Source organism: Pseudorca crassidens, chromosome 7, assembly GCF_039906515.1.
Source record: "Pseudorca crassidens isolate mPseCra1 chromosome 7, mPseCra1.hap1, whole genome shotgun sequence".
Taxonomy (NCBI): Eukaryota; Metazoa; Chordata; class Mammalia; order Artiodactyla; family Delphinidae; genus Pseudorca; species Pseudorca crassidens.
This window is the reverse complement of record NC_090302.1, coordinates 2,676,893-2,695,739: the sequence shown is the minus strand read 5'-3', so window position 1 is coordinate 2,695,739 and position 18,847 is coordinate 2,676,893. Positions and strand designations below refer to the sequence as shown.

The following is an 18,847-nucleotide window of genomic DNA, read 5'->3' as shown; positions in this document are numbered from 1 at the left end:
GGGCAACTTCTGGCTTCACGCTGGCCGCTGCCCCCGCCCACTGTCACCCAGCCTGTGGCTGAGACGTGCCTGCAGCCGCTTCAGCCCTGGTCCCCTCACCCTCACCGCTCAGGAGTCTCTGTCCCAGAATCAGAAGCCAATTCTGCTGGGAGTGAGGGACCACGTGGCTCTGATTGGCCAGGCTCCGACGACGCACCCTCCCAGCCCAGGGGTGGTGGGGAAGGAGGGGACTGGAGGAAGGTGAGTCTCTGGGCCTCACTTTCCCTAATTGTACAATGAGGGAGACGGTGACCATATCCCTTATTCAAATGGGGCCACGTATGGGAGTGAAAGGGATGCTGTTGGTAAGCACACCGGACAAGGGGGACCCAGGACTCAGGGCATCCTGGAGGTAGGCCTCATCCTCTCAAAGGGCCGTCACCGCTCTGGAAGCACACGTGGGTTCAACTGTTGGCTTGGCCACCTTCTAATCTGGAGCCGAAGTTCTCCGCTGCCTGGACGTCAGTTACCTTACCTGTGAAATGGGGTGAATTCCTGGAGGGAGGGCAGAGGCTGCAGCGCGGTGCCAGGCGCACAGGCACCCGTGGACCGCTGCCGGCCCGGGTGCTTTCTCCCAGTCCTGCCGTGCCCCTTGCCCTGCGGTCCGAGCCTGTCCGTGCGGCTGTTGTCCACCGCCAGCCTGGGGTGGGCCCAGACCACACAGGGAGCGGTTCTGGAAGGTGAGGGGCCCGAGTGGCCACATTGGGGGTGGGGCCAGGCTGGGCAGACACTGTGCCCACGGGTCCCCTGCCCCGCCTGAGCCCCCAAGGGAAGCCTGGCCTTGCCGGCTGCCATTATGGTTAGGAGCTGTGTAATTAACTCTAAAACTGGGTGGCCGAGGAGGAATTAAAATAGAGGCTTAGTGGAAATCAGAGACGAGTGGTGCAGAAAAGGCTGGAGCCGGCTAGACGCCGCAGCCGGGCCTGCAGGGCGGGCGAGCGGGAAGAGGGTCTGGAGCTGCAGGGCTGAGGGGGCCAGCGCTGCTCTGGTTCAGGCCCCTCCTCCGGGTGGGGGGTGGGGGTGGGTTGAAACAGCTGAAGTCGCGGCTCTGGGCGTCTGAGATCCAGGTGGCCGCAGGGTGGGCTGTCTCTTGGGGTCTTGGTGGAAGAGTGTGTCCCAGCCCCTCCCCCAGTTCCTGGTGGTTCCTGGGCTCCTGGGAGCGTTACCTTAGTCTCCACTTCCGTCGTCACGTGGCCTCCTCCCTGTGGGTCTGTTTTGTGAATTAAAATTTTTTATGGTGGTGAAATATACAAGACATAAAATTTACCATTGGGCCTTCCCTGGCGGTCCGGTGGTTAAGGTGCCGCGCTTCCAGTGCAGGGGGCGCGGGTTCGATCCCTGGTTGGGGAACGAGGATCCCACATGCCGCGGGGCGGGGTGCGGCCAAAACCACAAATCTACCTTCTTCTTCTGGGGATCCATTGTGTGTGTTATGCTTCACAATAAAACAGGTTAACACCAATAACAAACAAATTTACCTTTTTAACCGTTTTTAAGTGTACAATTCAGTGGCATTGAGTACATTGACAATGCTGTGTAACAGGCAGAACTTGTTCATCTTCCCAAAGTGAAACTCTGTCGCCATTAAACACTAACTCCCCAGCCTCCGCCCTCTTTCTGTCTCCATGGATTTACTTATCCTAGGTCCCCGCATGTCAGGGAAATCCTACAGTATTTGTCTTTTTGTGTTTGTGTTTCTTCAAAAATGTCCGGTCAGGGAAGACAAAGACTGGAGTGTTTTAGGTCCACACGTTCAAACCAGTAGCTGTAGCCGGTTTTGCTATTAAATTTAAATTCATTAGAATACAGTTACATTAAAAGTGCAGTTGTTGGGCTTCCCTGGTGGCTCAGCGGTTAAGAATCCGCCTGCCGATGCAGGGGACACGGGTTTGAGCCCTGGTCCGGGAAGATCCCACGTGCGGCGGAGCACCTAAGCCCGCGAGCCACAACTACTGAGCTCATGTGCCACAACTACTGAGCCCATGCGCCGCGAGCCCATGCTCCGCAACAAGAGAAGCCACCGCAATGAGAGGCCCGCGCACCGCAACGAAGAGTAGCCCCTGCTTGCCGCAGCTAGAGTAAGCCTGCGTGCAGCAACAAAGACCCAACACGGCCAAAAATAATGAATAAATTTATTTTAAAACAAAGTGCAGTTGTTCAGCTGGACTGGCCACATCTCAAGCGCTCAGCGGACACGTGTGCCTGATGCTGCCCTACTGGACAGCGCACACAGGACATTTCCATCCTTCCAGAAAGTTCTGTTGGAGAAAGCTCTTCTAGGTTCATGGAGACAAAAGGGACGTGATGACTAAAATCGTGTGTGGGCCGAGATTGGATGCTGGGCCAGAATATTTTTTTTTTCTATCAGGACGTTTTGATTGTCCTTTATCTTTATCTGTTGAAGAAATGTGAGTCCTGTCTCTGGTTGAGGTAAGGTGTGGGACCTACGTTAATTGCCTGATTTTGACATTGGTGCTGGGATTGTGGAGGGGGTGTTCTTGTTCTCAGGAAATACACGCTCAGATGTTTGGGGGAAGGGGGTCACATCTGCATTTTACTCTCAGGTGTTCAGAAAAAATACACACACACATACACAGATAAACAGATACACAGTGATACAGAGATACACATATACACACAAACACACAGATACACACAGATACATACAGAGATACAAACACAGATACATCCTGATACACAAAGATAAACGCAGAGAGATACACACCCAGATACCCAAACACACAGATAGAGAATAGTTAATATACTACAAGCACGTAAGCCGGGGTCTTCTCTGACCAGTGACCAGCTCCAGCCAGGAGGGAGGAGTGGCCCGATGAGGGGGGTGCTCCCCAGCCGGGGGTGATGCCCACTGGGTGCAGCTGGGCGGGGAGATTCGCATCTCTGCTGGGGCGCCGTGTGCCCTGTGGGCGTTCTCAGCCTGCGTAGCTTCTGATTCTGACCCACCCTTCATCTAAATCTGTCTGTTCATCTGAATTTCCGGCGAGGAGTCCAGGCTCTCTGCAGGTCTCTTGAAGTTGAGCTGTTGGGCCCTTAGTGAGTGGTTACCATGGGGACAGCTGGTCTGAACCCTGGGTTAGCGTTCAGCTGTGTGCACTGTGGTCCTCACCTCGTGGACGCCCACGCCGAACTGGACTGGGTGGGCTGATGGCTCCCACCTACCTGATGCCCAGTCTGTGCCGTCAGGGTGGACGTCCTGTTAGGGAACCAGGCCTCAGGAGCCGAAGCCACTCTCCCCTGGTCCCGCCAGAGTCATTGGACAGGATTCGAACCCAGGGCCCTGTGACTGCAAGGTCTGCGCTCCAGGCCACCTTGCCTGCTGCCCCCAAGTCTTTCCCAGCTTTTTCCACGGGGACTGAAGCTGGCGACCCTGTTTGCCCCTCACCACATGCCTCCGTTGTGTTGCCAAGCCCACTGCAAGCTGGGAGCTCAGATTCTGGGTTACTGGGTGGAGGAGGTACTGTGGATGCTGATTTGGGAGATAGATATATATTTTTTGCGGTACGCGGGCCTCTCACTGTCGTGGCCTCTCCCGTTGTGGAGCACAGACTCCGGACGCGCAGCCTCAGCGGCCACGGCTCACGGGCCCAGCCACTCCGCGGCATGTGGGATCTTCCTGGACCGGGGCGCGAACCCGCGTCCCCCGCATCGGCAGGCGGACTCTCAACCACTGCGCCACCAGGGAAGCCCCTGATCTGGGATTTTGATGCTGGCCTTTGTGCTCCCAGTGGCTCCCTGCCTGTCTGGCATGTGCTGCTCCAGGGGTTCCCATGGCTGCTGTAGGGCTTTGTCACGTGTAAAGTAACGGGGGCTGCGTCTGTGTGGGGAAGGCAGTGTGCACTTGTGTGAGTGCCCGCTCTGTGCCCGCTGACTGAAAAGCAGCGTATTTTGTTCCAGCCGTGATTGTCGGAGTTGAAACGTGTGGATCCCTGGGCAGGGGCACAGGGCAGATGGCCAGGAGTGGCCAGGGCCAGCGGGATGGCCGTGCTGTCTTCTCAGAGCAGGGAAGCGCTGGTCCAGGTCGGCGCACGGAGGCAGAGTTTGCAGCTGTTAGCGTTACTGCCCGTACAGACCGTGCAGGCTGAGTAATTTTCCCTTCTCTCCTCTAGTTCCTGTGTTTGAAGAACATTCGCACCTTCCTTAAAGTCTGCCACGACAAATTTGGACTCAGGAACAGCGAGCTGTTTGACCCCTTCGACCTCTTCGATGTCCGAGACTTTGGGAAGGTGAGTGGCCTCTTTCCGGGATGGGCCCCTCCGCGCAGAGCCCAGTGGGCAGGTGCAGGCCTGACTGTGTTACTAACAGGAGGGGGTGCATCGGGGGCTGGGGCAGCGGGACGGCCCCTCCCGCCTCTCAGGCTGCTCAGGGTGAAGTCAGGCATCCTGAATCCAGGAGGATGGGGGGAAAGCCGGGCCTGGACGAGGCCAGTACCGGGGATGCAGCCCTGGCCCTGCCTTTCTAGCTGAGCGACCCTAAGCATTTACTTCCTGCCCCGAGTCTCCCATTCTTTGTGGGAGAAAGGGCACCGGCTCCGTGGGTCAGCTGAGGTGATGCAGGTACCGCTTTTACTGTGGCGCTCCGAGAAGGGAGCCGTCAAGGTTATCCTGAAACAAGCAGGGCCGTCTGGCTCTGAGCAGGTGTCGGGCAAGGCGGGGGTGGGATTATCTGAACTCCCTGGTCCCTGGAGGTGATTCCCTAGGTCCGTGGCAGATAACCCGGGAAGTGTCCCCGTGTTCTCAGAAAGTGTCCCTGGCAGCTGTCTGGGAGTCCTGCTGGCACAGGTGAGGGGACCTGAGGCCGGGCAGATAGGTGCAAAAGGCCAGGTGAGGGTATGGCTCATTGTGGCTTCCTGGTGAGCCTGTGTTCAGAGTGTCAAAGCAGGGTGTCACGTTCCATCTGGAAGCCAACGGTTCCAAGGTCCCTCATTTGAAAAGATGGGGTCAGGACGTGATACCTTGTTGATGGCTCGGGGGCCGAGGGCTTGAATCAGGCCTGGCTCTTTGCCGCCCTGTGGCCCAGCTGTTCCTGAGTTCCTGCGTGCTCTTGGAGGGCCCCTCCCTCTGCTGCCGGCCCAGGGCTACCCGGGGCCATTTCCACCTGCTGATGGGAAATATCAGAGATATTTACTGCCTGCTTTATCTGAGGACCGTTATTGTAAGGGACCTGGTGTTTGCGGACGAGTTCTGTGAATACATGATTTATGAAACGCGAGGGGAGTTTTGTATTTGCACTTGCAAATGCTGAGGAGTCAGTTCCAAGAAGAGCCCTTATTTGAAGTGCTGTAAAGTGTCAAATTAGCATCAATGACTAGGAGTTTCCCATAAGCCACCTGGGCCTGACGGTCCTCTTCTTTAGTTCCGAAATTCTCTAGAAACGAGGTTCCAGGACCTGTTCAAGAGCCTGTCTCTTAGTGTCAGCACCCAGCTCTTAGCGGTTTCTCTTCCTCTCTTAAATGACTCACCCAAGTCCATCTGGCTGTAGGGCAGTTGCCCGGGACTCTGAGGCCCCCTTCTTCCCCTCTGCCTGGGGGCATGTCTGCTGGGGCTCGGAGCTTGCATGGAGCTGTGCTGGTGTCCTTTCCCATAAGCGGGCTTTTCTCAGTTTTCACAGTCTTGCTTTATAGATGGCTTAGAACCTCTCACCTGTTCTTATTTCTCCTTGTGACCAGCAGTGCCCTGGGCAGGGGAGAAGCCAGTGGCTCTGGACTTTGGGGAACGGCCTTTGGAACACACACACACACACACACACACGGACACACACACAAACACTCATACACACAACCGGTATTTAAAATAATTGCATAGAGGAAAAGACAGGATCAGCCCTGGCCAAAGCCATTTCTTGGCCAGCTGTGACACACAGAGCGCCCGGCCTGTAGTAGGTGCTCAGTACTTTACTTGAGCCGAGTGCAGTCATGTAACACGTACATAAATTTGGATTCAACTCTCGTCACGTGACCTGCCAACCATGGCCTAACACTGTGAAAGGGGGCACCCCTTATGGTCGTCAGTGGTTCCGGTGGGGTGGTTTGGCCCCGGCGGGGCGTGCCAGCTGCCTGCAGAGGGGCCGCTCGGGGCAAGCCAGGAGTGGGCAGGGGATCTCGACTGTGAGTCACGCTGTGGGGGCCGGGAATGCAACGCAGGAGCCGAGGGGCCTGGGCTCAGCCTCACATCCTGCAGGGAGACCCGAGGCTCTGGGAAGGGCAGGGCTGCCCTGGTTCCGTTCCTGCCCTTCACGTCGATTCCGACAGACCTGGTTCACAACCTGGGTCCACTTACTGGCAGTGACTGTGACCCACCTCGGTTTGCCAAGGACCGCGTGGGCCGGGGAGCCCTCTGCCTGGTGCCCGGTCCGTAGTAGGTGCTCATTAAACAGCGGTGCCGCCCCCAGGTTTGGTGACCAGCACAGGTTGGTGGCAGCTTGCCCTCTCGTAGTTTCTCTGCATCGTTTTATTCGCGCAGACTTCCGGAGCCCAGCCTGGCCCTCCCACCGTCCTCCCTGTGTCTGTCTGACTGAGCATCCGTGTACTGCTCTCCCCCTTCCCCGCCTAGTTTTCTGAGCGCGGTAAACCCGTGGTCAGCAGCCCGAGCTGAGTTTGACGTGGGGCCAGCAGAGGCTGGGGCGCCGAGAGGAGCTTCTCCCCATGTGGGAGCCACTGACCAGAGCCTGCTTTGCTCGGCTCGTCCCCCCGACGTCCGGGGACAGGATCCCCTGGAAAGCACGCACGTAAGCAAGACCCCGGCTCCTCCCCGCTGCACCGCTGCCTGCCCTGGTCCCGTTTGGGGACCGTCCCCGCCCCAGGGCAGTTGTGGACGGGCAGGCAGAGCTGGGGCTCCAGACTGCAGGACGGGAGCAGGTCTGGGGAGGTCAGGCCCCTCACTCAGGTGTGACTTCCTGGGATGGGCTTGGGAAGGCCGTCACCATGTGAGAGTTGGCTCTGAGCGCAGAGACAGCAGACACTCACCCAGGTTCCCACGGGCCAGATCCGCCTTTTGCCCTCCAGGAGCCCCATCCGGTGGGGACGCCCAGGCTAGTCCAGATGTGCCTGGTGGCGCTCAGTGATGTCAGACCGTGAAGATATGATGCTTGTTCTGCTGTCCCCCGACTGCCACCACCAGCCCGGCGCGGGCAGAAGGATCGATCAGTAGGGTCGAGTCCAATCTCTGCCGACCGGAATTGCCTGGAGCCCGTGTTGAGAGTGACACTGCGGCCAATTCTTGCCTGGTTGGGAAAGGGCTTGGGGGTGGCAGTGCTCTCTCATGGGGGTGGGTGGGGGCAGGGATTTAAGGTTTCTTTTGCACTTTTTGCCTGGGTGTCCTCCACTTACGTAGGATTCAGGAGCAGAGAGGATCCTTATGGGATAGCTGGCTAGTTAGTCTTAGGCTGGCTTAGAAATTTCCAGGTGTTTTTTTTTTCTTTGCTATTATTGAAGGAGGCTTATAGCATTCAGGTCCTGTCTGGGTTCTGGGTGGTGGAGTTCTTCTACTAAACAGCTGCCTCTCAGCTTCCCAAGTCTCTCAAATTGGAGTCATTCCTTGAGAAGCGAAAAGGCATTCATTCCTCGGTCCTTCCAGCCATCTACCCGTTAAGCATTCAGTTGACCAAGAATTTATTAAACACTTACTATGGCAGAGATCAAACAGAGAGACTTGCATGACCTTTGCCTTCCGAGGGTCACCCAGATGAGCCGTTGTGCAGGTCACGGTAGAAAAAGGGTGGGAAAGTGAAGGCTCTGAACTCTGCCCCTGGAGCTGGCCGTGCTGGCCCACCGTGTGGCCGTGACCCCGGAGCCCTTCCTCTGCCGTGTGGGTGCGGAGCGGGTCCCGTGCAGTGCGAGCTCGGCTGCAGCAAAAGCCCCCCGTCGTAGGGGAGGGATCACCCCTCTTCCCAGGAAGCCACCGTGCGGAGTTGGGCTGATGCGCCGGCATATTCTTCCTGTTTCCAGAACCAGCAGGGTCCCCCACCCGCCCCCTGGCCCCTGGAGAGGAGCTGGTGTTTTGGGGTGCATGAAATTCCAGAAGGTGTTTCCTGACCCTGGGAGGAGCGCTGGGAGGGGCAGCTCATGCCGACTGGGCTCCCTCTGCTTCCCGGCCCGCGGCAGGCAGGTGGACCCCCGGAGACGCTGGAGGGCTGCGGGACCCCGGGTGCAGCCAGCCGTCTCTCATCCACCCAGAGCACGGCGATGGAGGGGGTGGGCGGCGGGGAGAGGGGCTTCCTGTCGGTTAGACCCAGTGTGGATCGCGCTCTGCGGGTACTTGGACTCTTTGAGCTTTCGTTTCTGCAGGGATAGAACGAGGACATGACGGCCCAGGGCGCGGTAGTGTCATGCGGCCTCAGCCAGGAAGCAAACACACGGGTCTTCTCACTGTTACTAGTAATTTGTGCCTCTGCTCACCCATCCGGCGAGCTCCAGCAGGCGCTGAGGGATCCAGAAAGTTGGTTCCGGAAGTCTTTTTTTTTTTTTTTTTGGCCCCTGTCCCTGGTATTTTCCCGAATGGTCGCATTAAAGGTATTAGGTTTCTGCTCAAACCAGTCCCCTCAGGGAAGGTTTGAGCAAAGGGCCTGAGATGGGAGCTAAAGGCCAAGCCGCCTGGTGTGGAAAGCGGCAGCTGGTGGGGCTGGCCGCTGAGGCCGGGGCCCTGCTCCCTCCTTGATGTTCCTTCTCGCGTTCCCTCGAGTCCTGTTCTGGGCGTCCGTCAGATGCACAGGGCCTAGGAAGGGAAGGAGCGCGGGAAGGCCGAGTGGGCGGCCGGGATGGGCCGGGTCTTCCCGGGATGCCTTAGCGTGGAATCTGGTTGGTAGTTTTGGACGGAGGATCCTGGTGAGGCTGCAGGGTTTTTGTGGCTTTCTTCTGGTGTCTTGGTCCCAGAGATTGTGGATAAAAGTCACCGTGGAAGGACAGCCTCGTCTCCTCGCTGTGAGCCTCCTAAGTAGGGCGCTGAAGTGGTGGCTTTGCCAACACGTCTGGTCCCGCCTGGCATTGCTGCTGGGGTCGGTCCAGGCAGCGACCCTGGGCTGGCGACTTTCCCGGAACCTCATTTCCTCATCTGGAAGATGCGACTGGTCGTAGCAGCTCTCCCCGGTTGATCGGAGCCCCACGGGCGCTGTGTTACGGACAGCTCTTCGTGTGGGCTGGGACCCGGTGGTCAGTGAACAGACGGAGATTTCGTCATCATCTTCATTATAATCCTTTGTGGACCAGCCACCTACTGGGCGTGTTTACTTGCACCGTGAAGCCAGGGGTGGGACTGAGAAAGCTTTGTAGGAGGAGAGTCTGTCCTCTGGGTGGGCATCCCGCAGGGAGGGAGGAGGGAGCGGGGGCCCAGGGGGTGGACCCCAGCCTCCAGGAGGCCACGGCCGGCCTCTGGCTCTGAGTGGTCCTGGACCGTCTTTCCTGGGACCCGCTCCCGGTTTCCTGCCAGTTCACTCACTCGTTCTCATCGCGGGCCTTCCTGCAGGCTGCCCCTCGGCCTGCAAGGCCCTCACCACACCGCAGGGCCACCACCCTCACCTCCCGGGGCCTTGGTTCAAATCGCGCTATTTAAAAGGGTGGGGATGCCCCCTGGGCCCAGTGCTATCCACCGTCTAAGCAGTTTCCTTCCTTACCAGGGCTGCGGGTCACAGTGCCCTGAGCGGACCACGGGCTGCCTGGCTGGAGGGACGTTCATGCTCTCTTCTGGTGCCTAGAATCCAGCCTGGGATGGGGGGCAGTGCACCAATCTGTCTCTGCGTGAGTCTGTGGCTCTTACTGGAGGAGCTGGGAAGCTGTTGGTGGCGACAGGGTGAGGGTGAGGCATGTCGCAGAAGGCCCTGGTGCCCTCGGTGGGTCAGGAGGCCCAGGCGGGCCCGGGGGGGGCCCCCATCGCCCACGTCGGGGGCCCGATTCCCTGCGTGTCCCCAGCCTGGGCCGCCCTGGACCTGCAGCCCTACCTGGTCAGCTCGGCTCACGTTAGCCCCCCGTTTTGAGTGGAATTAACAACCCGGGAGGAAGGTCTGCGAGGCTGCTTCTCTCATCTGAGTTGAGCAGAGCACACCCTCTAGTAAACGGGTTGAATTCTCCTATTTATCATCCATGAAAACATTTTGCTGGGCTCAGAAACTTCCGAAGTGGTTAAACCTGGCCTTCAGCATGGCTGGGGGCGGACAATAGGCCTCTCCTTAAGTCAGTGCACGAGGTGGGGCGCGCAGTGTTTCCCCCAAGTGCCGGCCTTGCCAGGAGCCCTCCCGCTGGCACCCCTCCCGTGCTTCCCACCTCCTGCGGAGCCCGGTGCGCTGTGTGCCCAGATCTTTGCATCTGTGAGCTCCTGCCGTCTTCAGGGGCCTCAGGAAGTGAGGAAGGAAACCAAGGCCCAGAGAGAGGCTGCGTCTCACTTGTGTCCCGCGGCAGTGGTGGAACTGGGGGGTCGATTCGGGTCCTGCGGACGGCGGAGGCCGAGTTCTGCGTTCTGCCGTGCCCCTTCCCTCTGCCAAGCGAGGCAGCTGTTTGCAGGGGCAAGGAGTGGTCAGCTCTGTGGAATTCTGCCATCTGCAGGGGGCTGGGAAGCTAATGTGGGGCCGGTGTGGAGGCCAGGAGGGCGATATGGGGGCCGGGAGGCGGCGTGGAGGCTGGCAGGGCTGTCTGGGGAGAGGCCACAGGAGGCCTGACTCAGGAGGGGAGGGCTGACCATCAGCTTTTTTTTTTTTTTTTTTGCGGTACGCGGGCCTCTCACTGTTGTGGCCTCTCCCGTTGCGGAGCACAGGCTCCGGACGCGCAGGTTTAGCGGCCATGGCTCACGGGCCCAGCCGCTCCGCGGCATGTGGGATCTTCCTGGACCGGGGCACGAACCCGTGTCCCCTGCATCGGCAGGCGGACTCTCAACCACTGCGCCACCAGGGAAGCCCTGAGCATCAGCTTTTTAAAGGGCACAAGGAGGTGCATTCCCTCCTGCAGTGGATTAAACCGTCTGGGCCTGTCTCTGGAGGCCAGGAGGAGGCGGAAGGCAGGGCCTTGCTGAATCGGAGTGAGTCCACTTTTATCTGTTTTCTTTTTCGTATTGTGCCTGACATCTCGCTTATAGGAAGTGTTCTGAAGAGGTTAAAAGCACAGTTTGAAACGAGGGGTCCGTAACAGCTGAGGAAACCCACCTCTCTGGGATCAGGGCTCTAGGAGGCGGGGGCTAGGGCTGGGGCCTCACGGGCTGCCTGAGGGCCCTGGTGGTGGGCAGGCTGGTCACAGCTGTCCTGGATGTGGGAAGCAGGCCCTGTCCGCCAGCATCCCAGTCCGTCCGACTGTCCACAGGTCAGCTGCCACCTGCTCTGGCTGCGTCCAGAGCCTGGATCTGCTGCCCCGGCCCCAGGGCCCCTCGGTGGTTGTCTCTGCGGGAGAGGTGCCCTTCCTCCTGGCCCTCTGTCCCACTCTTCCTCTCTGCCTGGGACCCTCTTTTATCATCAGCCTGTCCTTCCCCTCCTCCGTCCCCCTGGCATGGCAGCGCCTGGCACATGCCGCCACCCCCTGCAGAGCCCTGGGCAGGCATCACTTATCGATCCCAGCACCTTCCCACCGAGCCCCTCTGCAGGCACCCCAGGACCCTGACAGTCTACTGGATTTGGCACACGGGAGGAAACCAGTTTGCTTTGCCAGACCTCCCATCAGTCCCGCTATTGCCATGACCCCTTCTCTTGCCCCGGCCCCTCCGGCAAACACTCACCACCGGACTCCTTGAGAGTGCCGATGCTTCTGGGAGCCAGGTGAAAGTGGGCCCATTGAGGCACCTTCGGGGGCTTGGGACAGAGTGTGACGCTGGGGAGCGGGCTTGACCCACACAGGTCGCCTCACCCCTGGGGGCTGTCGTTTTCCCATCTGTAAAATGGGTCTGCAGATGGGCCCCGTCTCAGCTGCTGGAGGAAGATTTGAGACGGTGCGGCTGCCTGTCTGCGTGCGTGAGTCCCAGGGGTAGTGCCCTCGTTGTACCAGCCCGCGCGGAGCCAGTGGCGGTGGCCTTGGCAGCGGGGCAGGGGGGTGGCCAACAGCCCATCCCGCTGTGCCTGGAGTGCCAACCTCACCCGCCACCCTCGCCCCACTGCCCTGCGTTCGAGATCGAGAGGTCAGTTCCTCCTCGATGAATGCAGGCAGCTCCCGGGCTCTGCTCAGGGAAGGAGCAGGCAGCCTCGGGGCATCCATCCGACAGCCCGATCTCCTCGCCCGGGCCTCCCCGTGTGCGCTCGTTTCCCTGGCGTTAGTTCATGCGTTTGCCGAGCGCGGCTGCTCTGCGCTCGCCTGCGGCCTGTCTGCCGCCGATGCCCGGGCTGCAGCGAGCTCATCGGCACCCCCGCCCCGATGTCCTCAGGAGCGATCCAGGCTGGCGTCCTCCGCATGCGCGCGGCGCTAATTACCGATTAAAATGCGGCTGCCGAGGGGCAGGCGCGCCTCCGGCCCCGCAGAGACGCCTGCAGGCCTTTTGGCTGGGGCTGTGCGAGCGTCTGCTTGAAGACGTTTCCTCCTTTTAACTGAGGGTTGCCATTTCAGGATGTTTTTAGCCCGTCCGCTTTCAGAGGAACTCACCACCGGGCACACGTGTGTACACACGCGTGCAGGCACACGCAGAGTCAGATAAGCCGTTCAGATGCTGACCCCACGTTTTCTCACTGGTGCTGGGAGTGGTTTTCTCTCTGCTTCCTGGCCGTCATCGCCCGCATAGTGGACAAGGGTTGGGAAAGTCTTGTTTTCTGTTTTATAAATTTATTTATTTTTGGCTGCATTGGGTCTTCTCTGTTGTGTGCGGGCTTTCTCTAGTTGTGGTGAGTGGGGGCTACTCTTCGTTGCGGTGCGCGGGCTTCTCATCGCGGTGGCTTCTCTTGTTGCGGAGCACGGGCTCTAGGCGCGCGGGCTTCAGTAGTTGTGGCTCGTGGGCTCAGTAGTTGTGGCTCGCGAGCTCTAGAGCACAGGCTCAGTAGTTGTGACCCACGGGCTTAGTTGCTGCGCGGCATGTGGGATCAAGTTCCCCGACCAGGGCTTGAACCCGTGTCCCCTGCATTGGCAGGCAGATTCTTAACCACTGCGCCACCAGGGGAGCCCCGGAAGTTTCCATTCTGGTGGTTGAGTCCCTGAAGGTCTGATGAGCTGTGAGTGATCTGGGTCCACCGCCCTGTGGGAGATGGGCAGGTCTTGTGTGTGAGGCCCAGGAGCCTCTGGGCCTTTGTTTTGGCCCCTCTACCCCTGGAAGGGGTTCAGGGAGGAGCTGATGGCCAGGGAGGTGTCTCCGTGGTAGGACTCGTGGGTGAGTCCTACCCATCGACTCCTTTCTCACTTAGGATCATTCCTGGGGAGAGGGGACTTGGGTACCTATGGTGGCAGCAGACACGTTCAATGGAGAAGTCGGGGTGGGGGGTTAGGAGCGTTGCGTCCAAGCCCTGCTTCGGCCGCTGCACCTTCTGGCACGTGGGCAGGCCCCTGTGCTCTTCTCTGGCCTCAGTTTCCCCATCTGTGAACAGAGGGTTGGACTGGCTGGCTGACCTTTTGGCGGTGGTTGTTGTAGGGGGGCCTTTCTGGTCCCTGTGGGTGTCGGGTGAGCTGCACACCTCGTGGTTCACTCTCATCCGTGACTTGTACCCTGAGGACCCCACCCAAGGGGGCTGGGAGCTCGAATTTTCTCAACTAGTCCTGGCATCACTCATGCATGCTATTTTTTTTGGTCTGTGTCCACAGTTAATTAAATTTTAATTGGCTAATTGTTTCTCCCTAGTGCCCCAAGAGATTGTTTCTGTTGAAGCCTGACAACTTGATGTTTGCAGCAAAAAAGCCGAATGAGACCAAGAAAAAAAGAAGAAAAAAAACAAGATGTAAATAATTAATTGTAACAAAGTGTTCCTTCTTGGCATCCTGGAAGGCCTTTCCCAAGGAATACTGCTTCTTCAAATAGCACGTGGCAGGTGGGGGTCTGTGGCCGGTCAGGCCTTCGGGGTTTATGGGCAGTGCCTCTGAATCACAAAGTGTGTGGCTGTGACCTTGTTGGGGGAGAGACCCCGCTGTGGTTCAGACCTTTGCCCATTTACCCCAGGTCCGCACCAGCGAGGGTGCTGGTTCAACCGCCTGACATGCCGGTTAGGGAGTTTCGGCTCGAGCCCTGGAGTATTCCTCCTGCGTCGTCCTTTTTGACTGTGGTTCCTTCAGAAAAAATATTGTGATAAAATGGACCTAATGTGAAATTTACCTTTTTAACCATTTTAAAGCATACATTTCAGCGGCATTCCATATGTTTACAGTGCCGTGTAGCCGTCACCACTGTCTTGTTCCGGAACTTTTTGATCAGAGTTCCAAAGGAAACCCCAGTTCCTCCTCTCCCATCCCGCAGCCCCTGGCAACCACTGATCTCTGTCTCTACAGATCTGCCCATTCTGGACATTTCACATAGACACAATCACACGGGATGTGGCCTTTAGTTTCTGTTCGGACTTCTTTCACTCGGCGTAATGTGTTCAGGTTCATCGACGCTGTAGCGTGTGTCAGGATTCCCTTCCTCTCTCAGGCTGGGTAGTATTCCGTTGTAAGGCTGGACCAGATCTTGTTGATCCATACCCGTTGCCGGGCCTTTGGGCAGTTGCTACGTCTTGGCTGTTGTGAGCACGGCTGCTGTGCCCGTGCGTGTGCAAAGCTTTGCTCGCCACTTTTATTCTTGGATTCCTAAACCTGCAGCCCTCTCAGCTTCCAAGGCTCTGGGCCCCAGAGGGCCGAGCACCCTCGCTATGGAGTGAAGCCCGCGCTCGGTCCCGAGAGGAGGTGCCCCACCCCCAGCCTGGTGGCTCTCGCTCTCTGAGGGGAAGCGTGGGAGCAGATTGGTGTCCAGTCTCACGTGTGTGGGTTCCGGCTCTCGGGCGGGCCTTGCGGAATATGGGGTTGTTTACAAACGAGATCTGTGGGCCAGGTGAGGCTGGAGGGTACTGTCAGTCACGCTAGGAACACAGGTGTGCAAATATCTTTCTGAGTCCCTGCTTTCATTTCATTCGATTATATACCCAGAAGTGGAATTACCAGATCAGATGGTGGTTTTGTGTTACCTTTTTTTGAGGCACCAGCATAATGGTTTCCACAGCTTCTGCACCATGTTACATCCCACCGACCGCGCACAAGGTTCCGATTTCTCCACCTTCTCACCAACACTTGTTACCTTCTGTGTGTGTGTGTGTGTGTGTGTGTTTGATAATAGCCCCCCTAGTGGGTGTGGCGTGGTCTCTCATTGTGGTTTTGATTTGCATTCCCTGGTGATCGGTGATGACGGGCATCCTTTCATGTGCTTATTGGCCATCTGTGTACCTCCTCTGGAGAAATGTTCATTCAAGTCTTTGCTCATCTTTTAATCATATTTTTGGCTTGTTTTTTCCCTTTTCGTTTGACCATATATTTGAGGGAGGACAGATGCTCAGCTTTTAGGACAGGGCCTCTGTGGGAGGGGCAGCCAGTGCCACTTGCTGACGGGCAGTTGGTGAAATGTTCACAGAATGCCCAGGGTCTGCCCAGTCCAGCCCACCTCTCCCCTGTTCCCCGAACCCCACCTTCCAAAGCTCCCTCTACCCCAGCACTCTCCCTACCAGGCCACCAGAGCACTAGGCACACCTGCTTCCCCGGCACTGAGTATCAGGCCCCTTCCCTGGGTGGGAAACCCAGGCAGGTGGACACTTCTGGGGTCACAGCTGGGTCAGAGCCAAGGGTGGACGTTCTTTTCCCCCCAGCTCAGCCAGGTAGGGCGGGCTGGGGCTGTCCCGCCGCCTCCCAGGAACAGGGTAGAGAAGCCTCCAGGGCCTGCAAAGCAATCTGAAACCAGACAGCGCCCGGGCCCCTCAGCAGCTCTCGATGGTTCCGTCCTGCCTTGCGGGCATCAGTCAGCACACCTGCATGCCATTACCTGGCCCACTAAACCTGCCCGCGCTGGGACGCACCCAGGCTAAGTGCTACCTGCAAACGTCGTTAGAACAACCCTCACGTCCAGTCCTCGTGGCTTAATTTCCATGAAGAATGAACGTCTGGGCAGTTGGGCTCCGTGGAGATTTGTATTAATCAGCGGTTGATTTCTCGTACTCGCTCAGGCCCCAGGCTTCCTCATGGGCCGGGGAGCCGGGTGGGAACGTGGGGAGGCAGCTCTGAAGTCAGAGCCGGTCCCCAGGGCAGCCTCCGGGGATGCTGGGGGGCTCCTCTCAGATGCAGTGGGGGTCGCTGGGTGTCTGAAAGTAAAGATGCTCCTTCAAGGAGGGCTAGGAGTCGGCGACAACCAGGGGGATCGGGCGTGACGTTCATGGAGAACGTGAACACGGGCTGACGCCGGGCTGATTACAGACGAGAGCGCCTAATGGGGGCAGTTGTGGCCAGTAGCCGGCACACTGGTCTAGGGAGGACTGGACCATTCCTAGCCATCCTGGGAAGACCAGGCCCTTGGGCTCGGTGCAGCTGTGTCACCACGGTGGCCGTCATGAGGCACCCCCGGGAATGAGGCGGCTGTGACCTCGGCCCCGGTCACACCTCCTTTATGGCCCCTGGCTTCGGCCGGTGTGTGGCCTCATGCTCTGCGGACGTCCCGAACCCGCTCGAATCTCTTTGCTGCAGGTGGGCACAGGCAAGGTGAGTGTTCTTGGGTCCCTTCTATTTATTTTTTATTTTATTTTTTAAATTCTGAATTTTACTTTTTTTTTTTTTGGCCGTGCCACGCGGCTTGTGGGATCTTAGTTCCTTGTCCAGGGATTGAACCCGGGGCCACAGCAGTGAAAGCGCCGAGTCCTAACCACTGGACCGCCAGGGAATTCTGCTTTTTAATTTGAACAAATCCCGCATATCAAAGACAAATAACTAGCCCGCATCTGACATATAAGTAACTAGTTGGAGTTTTATTCAGCGTTGTGGGCTGCGGAAAACAAAATCATTAAACTGAATTTAGGCCAGACTCTTAAATGTCAACAATCATCCTTTCGCATTAGTAACTACAGATTTACTTTAAAAAAAACAATTAAAAAATAAAAATACAAAAGAAATACGATAAGTAAATTTGGTATGGCCGAAATGACTTCACTCTGTTGAAGCTCTTAGAGCGAAGAGCTTTTAGACCGGGAGGAACAGGTCGGTGTCACGGGACAGGAAGGGATGGGCTGAGAGGAGGGTCCCCGGCCGCAGCCCCAGGTCGGTCTGTGGGGCTGCAGAGATTGGGGTCAGGGAAGTGGGACCTGGTGTATTTGGGCTCAAGACTCGGGGTCCGGATTCCTTAGAGCGAGACACAGCTTTCCTTCCGGACATTCAGTGGTCTTTCATTCATTCAGCAAACACTGTGGCGTGCCCACGGGCCAGGTGCAGGGGTCAGGGTGGTGAGTGGCCAGCTCCCACTGTCCCCGCTCTCCAGCTGGCGAGGCGGGGGCGGATCTCCCCCATGCCTGAGCCTGGAGGCCGAGGGCTGGGGTCTTCGGGAGAACCCCGAGTCTGCATCCCCAGCTTGGGTCCTCCAAGGACCCTTTGAGTGCCCCCCATGTTTCCTCTTAGGACTTTGAGTTTTCAAAGAGTACACATATGAAACCAATGACAAGTCATTAGTTTTCCCATTTTTAATTAGAGACTAATTATGCGTTACACTTGATCCACCGCGATAGCCATGCCCCACGCGGAGGGCGCAATGGCCAGAAAGGGTGCGGGTGGGAAGTTATGAGTTGGGACATTCAGTCTGGGTGTGTTCATGGTACTTGGAGAGCTCTGGGACTGTGACCTTCACCCGGGGACTGTGACCTTCAAGGACCCCAGTGCCTTTCACTATGGAGGACACGGGGTCATCAGCAGCCGCTGTGGTGGCTGCACCCCGTCCCGGGCCAACCCAAGGCTCCCCTGTGTCGTCAGCCGGGATGGTGGAGGGCAAGTATCTAGGGAGGAATGGCTCCCCGCCAGTGTCAGCCTGGTCTCCACGGGGCTGTGGGCCCCCATGCCCATGCGAGTGGGCAGGCAGAGGGGCCACTGCACACCTCTCTGCCCAACCAGCCGGACTCTCCTCTTTGACCCAGTGACATGGTTCCGGGACGGCCCGGCATCTCTTCCTCCGTGAAGCCGCCGTGGGTTGCTCCAGCACAGATCCTAGAATGGCTGGCCTTGGCAGTCTTCAGCCAGAGCCCTTGTTGTGCCGGTGGGGCACGGAGGCCCTCTGTGGGTCTGAGGAGAGCCCAGGCTCTCTCTCCTGGCCCCTGGAGCCCAGGTCCCGGGTGATGGGAGGGCCGGGCATGGCCTCTAGGGGCTGACCAGGGTGAGGCTCGCAGCTCAACATCTATAGCAGATCCCTTTACCTGTTCGAGCTGCCGCTTTCCCACTGGGAGGCCTGGCCCCTGGCAGGTAGTAGGGTCCGGCCTGTGGCGGGTCCACACCCGGGCCTCCTTGGCCTCTCCGTAGCACCTGGCATGGGGTGGCAGTGCCCAGGCCGGGCAGGGTTGAGCACACAGAAAGCTGCCCCGGGGTCTGGGGCCAGCAGAAGCTGACTCTGGGCTCTGCTGAAGGATGGCAGGGCGGGACGGGCCGGGCCTTCCACCTCTCGGCCCAGGGATGCCGAGGGCACGCTCTTTGTTTTGCTTCCCTGAAACAGACCCCATCCGTCTGGCTCTGGCTTCTGTGCCGTTTCCGGCTTGCATTCCTTTTTGATACTGAAATATTTTAGCGGGTGGCAAAAATGGCCCAGTGCCCTTTCTCCCTCCCGAGACGAGAGGAATGTTCAAGAAAATTCCGTTGCCCTGGCGCCTTCCCTGGCTGAGCGGGCAGCCTGTGACCTGTGGATGAGAATGGCAGGGAGACCAGCCAGCTGTG

General features: G+C 58.3%; 1 protein-coding gene across 11 annotated transcripts in view; it reads left to right on the top strand.

Moving 5' to 3' along the window:
- VAV2 (vav guanine nucleotide exchange factor 2) overlaps positions 1-18,847 on the top strand; it is a 178,001-nt gene that overhangs the window by 36,018 nt on the left and 123,136 nt on the right. For all 11 annotated transcript variants that reach the window (XR_010944761.1, XR_010944760.1, XM_067742772.1 and 8 more), the window contains exon 2: positions 4,167-4,283. Coding sequence is in view for 9 of the 11 variants with exons in the window: in XM_067742772.1 (XP_067598873.1) it covers positions 4,167-4,283 (117 nt within the window). In the remaining 2 variants the exon portion in view is untranslated. The remainder of the gene's footprint in view (positions 1-4,166; positions 4,284-18,847) is intronic.